The sequence below is a fragment of the Chaetodon trifascialis genome, chromosome 11 (genome assembly GCF_039877785.1).
Source record: "Chaetodon trifascialis isolate fChaTrf1 chromosome 11, fChaTrf1.hap1, whole genome shotgun sequence".
NCBI lineage: Eukaryota > Metazoa > Chordata > Actinopteri > Chaetodontiformes > Chaetodontidae > Chaetodon > Chaetodon trifascialis.
The window spans coordinates 523,295-532,500 of NC_092066.1; the positions used below are offsets into that span (position 1 = coordinate 523,295).

The 9,206-nt window shown below is 48.8% G+C and overlaps 3 protein-coding genes across 5 annotated transcripts in view; 2 read left to right on the top strand and 1 right to left on the bottom strand.

Annotated features, from left to right (window-relative positions):
- Positions 1-488: 488 nt before the first annotated feature.
- sft2d3 (SFT2 domain containing 3) lies at positions 489-1,242 on the bottom strand. The gene has a single exon (XM_070973347.1). The coding sequence runs from the start codon at positions 1,240-1,242 to the stop codon at positions 565-567; it is 678 nt and encodes a 225-aa protein (XP_070829448.1). The 3' UTR covers positions 489-564.
- A 729-nt stretch (positions 1,243-1,971) lies between these two features.
- LOC139339293 (dual specificity protein phosphatase 18) lies at positions 1,972-3,696 on the top strand. The gene is made up of 2 exons (XM_070974840.1): positions 1,972-2,020; positions 2,926-3,696. The coding sequence occupies exon 2, from the start codon at positions 2,935-2,937 to the stop codon at positions 3,577-3,579; it is 645 nt and encodes a 214-aa protein (XP_070830941.1). The 5' UTR covers positions 1,972-2,020; positions 2,926-2,934; the 3' UTR covers positions 3,580-3,696.
- A 2,532-nt stretch (positions 3,697-6,228) lies between these two features.
- Positions 6,229-9,206, top strand: part of pex5lb (peroxisomal biogenesis factor 5-like b) — a 31,790-nt gene continuing 28,812 nt past the window's right edge. For 2 of the 3 annotated variants that reach the window (XM_070974941.1, XM_070974940.1), the window contains exon 1: positions 6,235-6,541. In XM_070974941.1, coding sequence (XP_070831042.1) covers positions 6,527-6,541 — 15 coding nt within the window. In that variant the 5' untranslated portion in view covers positions 6,235-6,526. Of the gene's footprint in view, positions 6,542-9,206 lie in introns of all 3 variants that reach the window. The other variant, XM_070974942.1, reaches the window with a different exon arrangement.

Here is a 9,206-nt window from a genome sequence, read left to right on the forward strand (position 1 = left end):
ACTCGATCCTGGACTCCATGCTGGACTCATCTCTTTGAATGATGTCTAAATGTAAACCTGTCCAGAAACCGCTAACGGAGACGCTTTTAGTGAAAGAAGCACAGAGACCATGTGAAATGTCTCTGCGTTTACTTCAATGGACTTGTTGGACCTGGTGCACTTGGTGAGGACCGGGGTCAAAGGTCACAGACGATACATGAAACCAAACACATGTCTAGGTTTTTATTTCCTGCATCCACCTGAACCTCTCACCCAGATACATGTCATTGATTCAAAGTACATCAGAGTAAAGTCTCACAACTGGACGTCTTTCACACTTGATTTGGTCCCCGGGACAGCAGCCATTTATCCTGCGGGTCAAAGGTCAGGGTTTAGTTAATGTGTCAATTCTTCCATCAGCCAAACATATGACTGAAATCAGTCTGTGAACAGCAGCTCATAATCAGGCTGCTCTGAACTGAGGTTGGTCCTTTACAAACAGGGACTCCTCAGCGGCCCCTGGGGGCCACAGATCCTGTCCTAATGGATGTGTGACCCCGCCTCGGGTCTGTGACATCTGTCCGCTCAGATCGGCATAGTCTTCCCGGTCACGGTTCTTTTGATGGCAGACGCCGCCATCCCCCCCATGAAGCGGATCCCGGCGCTCCCCCCGGGCAGCAGCGACACCACATATCCGACGATGACGGTGACCTGTAGGGCGGCTCCCAGCGCGGTCAACACGGTACTGTGGAGGCTCAGCGCCGCGTACAAAGTCCCTCCGAGGGCGCACAAATAGACCGCGGCACCTGGAGAGGTGGGCAGGCCGGCGGCCAGTCTGCTGGGGCCGCGCAGCACCGCCGCCGCAGCGATGGCGAACAGCGAACCGAGCGACCACAGCAGCGCGAACTTGCGCGCGTAGAGCAGCAGCAGCGGCGCGTACAGCGCCGACAGTCCGAAGCACAGCGCGGAAAACGACACGCACACCCCGAAGGCCACCAGCCGCTGCCGGCGGCTCATTCCCGGCAGGCAGGGGTCCGGCTCGGCCGACCACGGCCAAGAAAAGCTGCTGGGACTGTGGTCGGACGGACTACCGCCGCGGCTCCCGGTCCATGGGCTCGACCACCGCCCGAACCAGCTACCAGATACGGGCTCCGGGTCTTCCAGGTCCACCGTGGTGCTGGAGCTGGACTGGGAGATGGTCTTAGCGCCGCCACCTTTGGACTGGGCCAAATACTCCTGAAGCTGTCGGTTCAGTTCCGCCATGACAGAGGAAGTTAACTGGTCCCCTGTCGGCCGGATGGACTTCTCCTTCGTCACAACGCTTCTTTCTCTAAACTTCCGGCCGCCCTCCACTGCCCCCAACAGGACGGAAGAAGAAGGAGCACATATCTTAATGTCCCGTCATCTTTGTTATTGTGTAATATTTTAGATCATTCTGTGCAATTCATGATATTTAATGATGGAATATGTTCTTATAATGTTCAAATAATAGAAATGAAGGCAGTCATGAAGTGATCAGCTGACACCGGCTCAGCTAAATACAAGTTTATGTACAACTTTATTTATAACATTTTATATTTATCAAATTATATTTAGTTAATTTAACAAGTAGTTAGAAACAGAAAAGAAAACCAATAAGATTCAGCGCCTCTCAACATGTAGCCTGTTTATTCATGATCACAACAACAATAATAATAAATAATCACGTTCATGTGAACTTCAATAATCAATAAAAAATAGTCAATAACAGAATCTGTGTGTAGAAAACGTCACAGTCTGTGTGTGTTTTAGTGGTTTTAGTTGTTGTTAGTCATTTGGTCTTATTTTGGTAAAAGTCACATGACCTCAGCACCAGTTTTCAGCTGTGGCACTAAATTTAACCCTTCAGTTCATTGGCTGGCCGACAGACACACACAGCCTTCTAAGGTATCATCTGTGTGTGTGTGTGTGTGTGTGTGTGTGTGTGTGTGTGTGTTCATTCAGAGCTGTGATCAGAGGAAGAAACAAGCAAAACCAGAGTGAAGGAGCGACCAAGCAGCAGGTAAAACATACACACTCACACCCTCACACACACACACACACACACTCACACACGGTAGCGCAGCAGTGTGAGGACACTTCGCCGCCTTTAATCATCGGTGTTGACGTCATTTCCTGCCTGAACAAACACACTCCGACTCAACATCACAGACAGACACACGTTTGTGAAACACCTGGCTAACAGCAGCTCTGGCAGGTGCAGAATACGTCACATGACCTCTGACAGGTCTGTCCTCAGGTGTGACTGTGGTGCTCAGTCCTTGTCCACAGCAGCAGGTGGCGCTGCGAGTCCATTTAACAGCTGGATGTTATTCCAAAGGTTATGATGCCGTCAGTCGATCGTTAGCATCCAGTGTTTGACTGATGTCTGCTTCCATCGGCTCTCATCGTGTCTGCTTCTGTTTTCTGCTGTTTGATAACCCGTTATTAAAGAACTGCGCATGTGTGTATGTGTGTGTGTGCACGCGCATGTGCGCCAGGCTGTGAGCGTGTTAGTATTTGTGTGCAATGTTACCTGTGCAGGTGTGCAGTGATACCCATGGTGCGTTCAAGTGCAGTTTGGACGTTGAATAGATCCTACACGCTGTTATTTCTGCTCCCGGCGTTTTAAAAGGTCTCATGGCGCCACCTGCTGTTGTGAGGAAACTCCTCAGTCATGTGAGGAGACTGTCACATGATCAGATCAGCCTATCAGAGCTGCTGTGTCAGTTTTAGGAACGTGTTGTGTGTTTGATGTGTACCAGTTAGTTGGTTAGTGGATCTAACTAGTGGCAGTCTTTGTGCTAAGCTAGGCTAACAGTCCTGGCCCTCCATCTGACAGAGACCATGAGGGTCTCGGGTGTGTTTGGGGGGTTGGTGCTGCAGAACCAGCTTCCTGGATTAACACCATCATGTGTTTCCTGACAGGTTGGCCTCATGTCGGTCTCTCGGATCACGCCGACCTTGTTCCTCAGTGGCGCCGACGCACCGCTCAACGCTGCGCTGGTGTCGCGGATGGGCATCACCCTGATTGTCAACGCCACGCTCAATCACGCCTGCCCCGCCTACCCGGGGGTGGAGTGTGTGCGGGTTCCGGTCTCCGACCTGCCCAGCGCCCGCCTCGGAGACCACTTTGACCGAGTGGCTGATCGCATCCATGGCAACCGTGCAGGAGGCACACTGGTGCACTGCGCTGCCGGTATGAGCCACTCACCGGCGCTGGTGATGGCGTACCTGATGCGGTACAGAGAGGTGACGCTCAGCCAGGCGCACCGCTGGGTCCGGGAGAGCCGGCCCTACGTCAGGCTGAACGCTGGCTTCTGGGACCAGCTGCTGGAGTACGAGAGGAGGCTGTACGGGAGGAACACCGTCAGAGTGGCGGCGGTCCAAGAGACGCCGCCACCACCACTGACACCGAGGGTGACAAGGTCAGTGCCACCAGCGCCGCAGCACACAAACTGGTTATCACAGGTACCCAGGTCACCTGTGATGATGCGGACAGCAGTGACGTCACGGTTACAGGTGATGACGCCGGCAAACAAGCGAAGAAGAGGACCCAAATCCAGCAGCAGCAAAGTCTGACTGACCGACCGCCGCCAACAGATCTGAACGTTCTGAGAGTTCAAAAACAAAATGAAACATGGTGCCTACATTACCCACAATGCAACTCAACCGCTGACAGACACCACCCTGACCTCCACATCTCCATGTCACCCCTCTGTACATACATGAATCAGGAGGAGTGTAAGCTTCAGCATCACTGACTATTTCCAGTTTAACAGCCCAGTCACACCAGCAGTGAAACCAGCAGGTGTAGCGTCACCTGCCGTCACAGGTGACATCACACCTGTGACGGCAGGTGTGTTCACAGGTGAACCAGAAAAAAGGTTAAAAGGCAGTGAATTCATATATGTTTGTTTATTTATTTATTGAGTTCAGTTTGATGAACTCAGCTCAACGCTGACCAATGACGCGCCGTGTTGACAGAGCTGAGCTCTGAGTGGACAGAAAGTCCAGAACAGAGGACGCTGTCGTAGCTCATTAGCTGTATCACCGTCGGCTACACCTGCTTTACAGTCAGTGACAGTTAGCGAACGGCTGCTGGCTGACATGTTAGCCATCGAGCTGCTAGCTCCACTGGCATCACGAGGCCTCGAGCACCAACTCGTCTGAGAGGACGCAAACACAGACGGTGCTGAGACCTTTTCTTTTCTTTTGGGACGCTTCAGGTTTTGGGTCCAGTTTCATCTCCTGAAACGCTTCCAGCAGGACTGCTGAGGGTCTGGGACCTTGTTGACGCAGTAAACTTCAGGGACTCTCGACAAACTGTTTGTGGGTTTTTCCATTTCTGTGCTCATCAACGCAGCAGGTGAAGAGAAGCAGCTGAGATCCTGAAGGACTTCAAACCAGGTTCTGGTTCCACAAAGACGGATCTGGTTTTTCATCCGGACTTAATGCCTCTGATCTCTGGGTAAAGGGTAACCTGATTCACTTCCCCTTCGACTCTTTGTACACCCTCCCACCACCACCCTATACACCCCCTACTCATCATCTCTCCACCCTCATCCCTCATCCGCTCAACAATTCATCCCTCATCCCTTCATCCTTCATCCTTCATCCCTTCATCCTTCATCCTTCATCCCTCATCCCTTCATCCCCTCACTTGCACCTGGTACATGTCCAGGTGACGTAGCCCGTTAGCTCGCTCAGTAAGAACGTGGCCTCCTGAGCTCTGATTGGATCCTTTGTTGGCTTTTAATTTAGGAAGAAAGATTAAAGAGAAACAATGAACACCTTCATCCTGTTCGTGTTCATTCAGCGTCTTCCTCGTCCAAACCTTCATCATCACTGAGCAGAGCTTCTTGAAATAAGAGACAAAAAGATCTTCAGCCTGGTGAGAAGAAAGAAAGAAAGAAAGAAAGAAAGATTGAAGGGGAAAGAAAGAAAGAAAGAAAGAAAGAAAGAAAGAAAGAAAGAAAGAAAGAAAGAAAGAAAGAAAGAAAGAAAGAAAGATTGAAGGGGAAAGAAAGAAAGAAAGAAAGAAAGAAAGAAAGAAAGAAAGAAAGAAAGAAAGAAAGAAAGATTGAAGGGGAAAGAAAGAAAGAAAGAAAGAAAGAAAGAAAGAAAGAAAGAAAGAAAGAAAGAAAGAGGAAGTTTTCTGGAAGGTTCTGCCCTCAGAGAAGCTCGTGGACGTCAGTGAATCTGCTTCACATGGATCATTTTCACAGAGCTGCTGAGTTTGTTCAATATATTTTGATGAAACTGAGAATCAATTAAACTGAATGTGATGTAAGAACAACAACTGTCATCACTGAGTCTTCCTCCCTGTAGTCTTCCTCACTGAAGTCTTGCTCTCAAAGTGATTTTTATTGTCCAACAGAAAAAAAGGTGCTTTGAGATATTCTCTGAAATGTGTGTTTGATTGACAGCAGAGCTGGAGGGGGCGGGTCCATGTGATGTCATCATGTGGCGAACAGCTCTTGCTCTATTGATCAGTGCGTAAAGGAGGTCACATACGAAAACGTTCGTCACCTTTTTACATTTGGCCATTTTCCTGCTTCATGTGGCTCTCTGAACACAACTGAACACACCTGAACACAACTGAACACACCTGAACACACCTGAACACACCTGACCACAAATGAACACACCTGAACACACTTGAACACAAATGAACACTTTGTATTTTTATTAAAACCTCAATCTGAAGTAAATATTTACCTGCAGGATTCATTTGCGCCACCTCAGGTGTTTCTCAGGTGTGTCATGTGTCAAGTAGAGAAAAAAATTAAACCGCCAGTGATGCAGCTTTGCTTTCAAAATAAAACCATAAATTAAAAAGTATATTTAGAATAACATTTGTGATTGAAAGTGCTCACATGTGGCATGAAATCATCTGTCACATCGTGCAGTGACTCATGATGAGTTTCTGAAAGACAACTTGAAACGGATGAAGACTAAAAATACTCTTGATCATTTAAACATTTGACTTCAGTTTGAATCATTGCGACCTTTGATTTGACAGTGTCCTAATCAGCTGAGACGTCACTTAATGATCTGATAGGTCAGTCTGTGGTGGGACATACTGGTTCCCAGTATTCACCAACACACTGGTTTTCTCTTTGACAAACGATTCATTATTTATTATGAAATCCCTCACAGGAAGTCCCCTTGTGGAGCTCGGGCAACTTGACTTCGGAGCTGCTCGGGACGGATTCGGCTCCGCTCGGCGTGTTTTCGTCCCGCCCTCCACCGGAGCGGAGCGACATGACGAACGGACCCCGCGGCGTTTGGCTGCTTCGGTGTGGGACAGGCTGGACAGAGCGGACCGGGGACCAGAGCGGACCGGGAGCACCGACCGGAGCCGGACATCGGCGTTATTCTGCAGAGGCTTCCGAGCCGAAAGGCCCCGCAGACATACGGAGCGGCTCTCTGCGGCGGAGCCGGGTTGTGCTGTCCTGCAGGCGGCCGCAGTTGAACGGCGGAGGATCTGATCTGAGAGCTGCTGGAGAACCACCGACCCAGAGACATGTACCAGGTCCAGGTGAGTTTTTACCTGCTTTCAGCTCAGCGGTCATTCAGGTCTCACACGAACTGGACTTCATTATTTCTGACTTCTGTATGTGACGTGAACGCGGTCCAGCCTCAGGACGTTTGATCCGACAGAGACTGGACCGCTTTACTGACCTGTGAAGAGAAACACCTGAGACAAAGACAGCGATCGGTGATCAGTGATCGGTGATCAATGATCAGTGATCGATCCGTTGTTTAACATTTCTGCCACTTTTCAAACGTGACTTCATGACGGTTGTTTCTGTGCTGCTGCAGCTGTGATGATCATCAATCAGCTGATCGGTTCACGGACTGTCAATGAATATTAAGATTGATGTCACCAGTTACTGATTTATTGATTAATCAATAACTGGTGACAGATGTTCGATTGAGTCACTTCAACAGTTTGAGTGTTTATTTTTTTCTGACCAGCAATAACAAAAATCCAGTTAACAGAACGGAGTGTGTTCAGGTGTGTGGTCAGGTGTGTGCTCAGGTGTGTGTTCAGGCGTGTGTGTGTGTTCACGCATGTGTTCAGGTGTATGTGTTCAGGCGTGTGTGTTCAGGCGTGTTTTCAGGTGTGTTTTCAGGTGTGTTTTCAGGCGTGTGTTCAGGCGTGTATTCAGGTGTGTGTGCTCAGGTGTGTGCTCAGGTGTGTGCTCAGGTGTGTGCTCAGGTGTGTGTTCAGGCGTGTGTTCAGGTGTGTGTGTTCAGGCGTGTGCTCAGGTGTATGTGCTCAGGCGTGTGTTCAGGTGTGTGTGTTCACACGTGTGTGTTCAGGTGTGTGTGTGCTCAGGCGTGTGTTCAGGTGTGTGTGTTCACACGTGTGTGTTCAGGTGTGTGTGTGCTCAGGTTTGTGTGCTCAGGTGTGTGTTCAGGTGTGTGTGTGCTCAGGTTTGTGTGCTCAGGTGTGTGTTCAGGTGTTCATGTGGATCGTAGATGAATGGATGAATGTTGAGCAGGAAGTCGTTCTTCTTCTCTTCTTAGGAAGATGTGTTTCCTGTTTGTGACTGACAGCTGCTGTGATGAATTCATGTGTTCATTCACGAGAGATTCACAAACAACGTCACACTGTACACAAACAACACACTGTACACAAACGACACACTGTACACAAACAATGACACACTGCACACAAACAATGACACACTGCACACAAACAACAACACACTGTACACAAACAACTCACTGTACACAAACAACACACTGTACACAAACGACACACTGTACACAAACGACACACTGTACACAAACAATGACACACTGCACACAAACAATAACACACTGTACACAAACAACACACTGTACACAAACAACGACACACTGTACACAAATGACACACTGTACACAAACGACACACTGCACACAAACAACACACTGAACACAAATGACACACTGTACACAAACAACAACACACTGTACACAAACAACACACTGCACACAAACGACACACTGCACACAAACAATGACACACTGCACACAAACAACACACTGCACACAAACGACACACTGTACACAAACAACAACACACTGTACACAAACAACACACTGCACACAAACGACACACTGTACACAAACAAGGACACACTGTACACAAACAACACACTGTACACAAACGACACACTGTACACAAACGACACACTGTACACAAACAACACACTGCACACAAACAATGACACACTGCACACAAACAACACACTGCACACAAACGACACACTGTACACAAACAACAACACACTGTACACAAACAACACACTGCACACAAACGACACACTGTACACAAACAACAACACACTGTACACAAACAACACACTGCACACAATCGACACACTGCACACAAACGACACACTGTACACAAACAAGGACACACTGTACACAAATGACACACTGTACACAAACAAGGACACACTGTACACAAACAACACACTGCACACAAATGACACACTGCACACAAACGACACACTGTACACAAACAACACACTGTACACAAACAAAGACACACTGCAGAGAGGAAGAAGGAAATGGGACGTTATTGATCAGGACTGATCAGTTGTGTCTCCTTCTCCTGGAAGCAGAGCCAGCTGAGTTCTTTGGATGTGACTGTGATCAGAGGCAGGTGCTCAGGTGTTCCTCCCTGCAGCTGATTGGCTGTTTGAAGACGAACAACAGGAAGAGAGGCCTTTGATCTGCAGATAAAACAGGAAGGAAATGAGACGCAGCACAGGTCAGACAACAAACAGACTTTGATGTGACGGCGGGACGACGTCCACACGCCGGACTGTCAGATGTCCTCCATGTTTCAGCAGAAACCAATAAAAGCAACAATGTCACAAAGAACAAAGAGAAGAAGAAGAGTTCTGCCAGAGAACCTGGAACCAGATCATTAACTCTGTCTGTCTGTCTGTCTGTCTGTCTGTCTGTCTGTCTGTCTGTCTGTCTGTCTGTCTGTCTGTCTGTCTGTCTGTCTCACTCTCTGTCTCTCTCTCTCTCTCTCTCTCTCTCTGTCTGTCCATCTCTGTGACTCTCTGTCTCTCTCTGTCTGTCTCTCTCTCTGTCCGTCTCTCTGTCTGTCTGTGGATGTTCAGACCTCCAGACCTCGGTGCTGCATCTTAAACGTGTCAACTTTGTCCCTCAGCCTCGCGTCCTGAATGTGGCAC

What these genes read in the sequence shown, in the direction of transcription:
- sft2d3 (XM_070973347.1), bottom strand. Translation starts at nt 1,242, where the DNA reads ATGGCGGAACTGAACCGACAGCTTCAGGAGTATTTGGCCCAGTCCAAA.
- LOC139339293 (XM_070974840.1), top strand. Translation starts at nt 2,935, where the DNA reads ATGTCGGTCTCTCGGATCACGCCGACCTTGTTCCTCAGTGGCGCCGAC.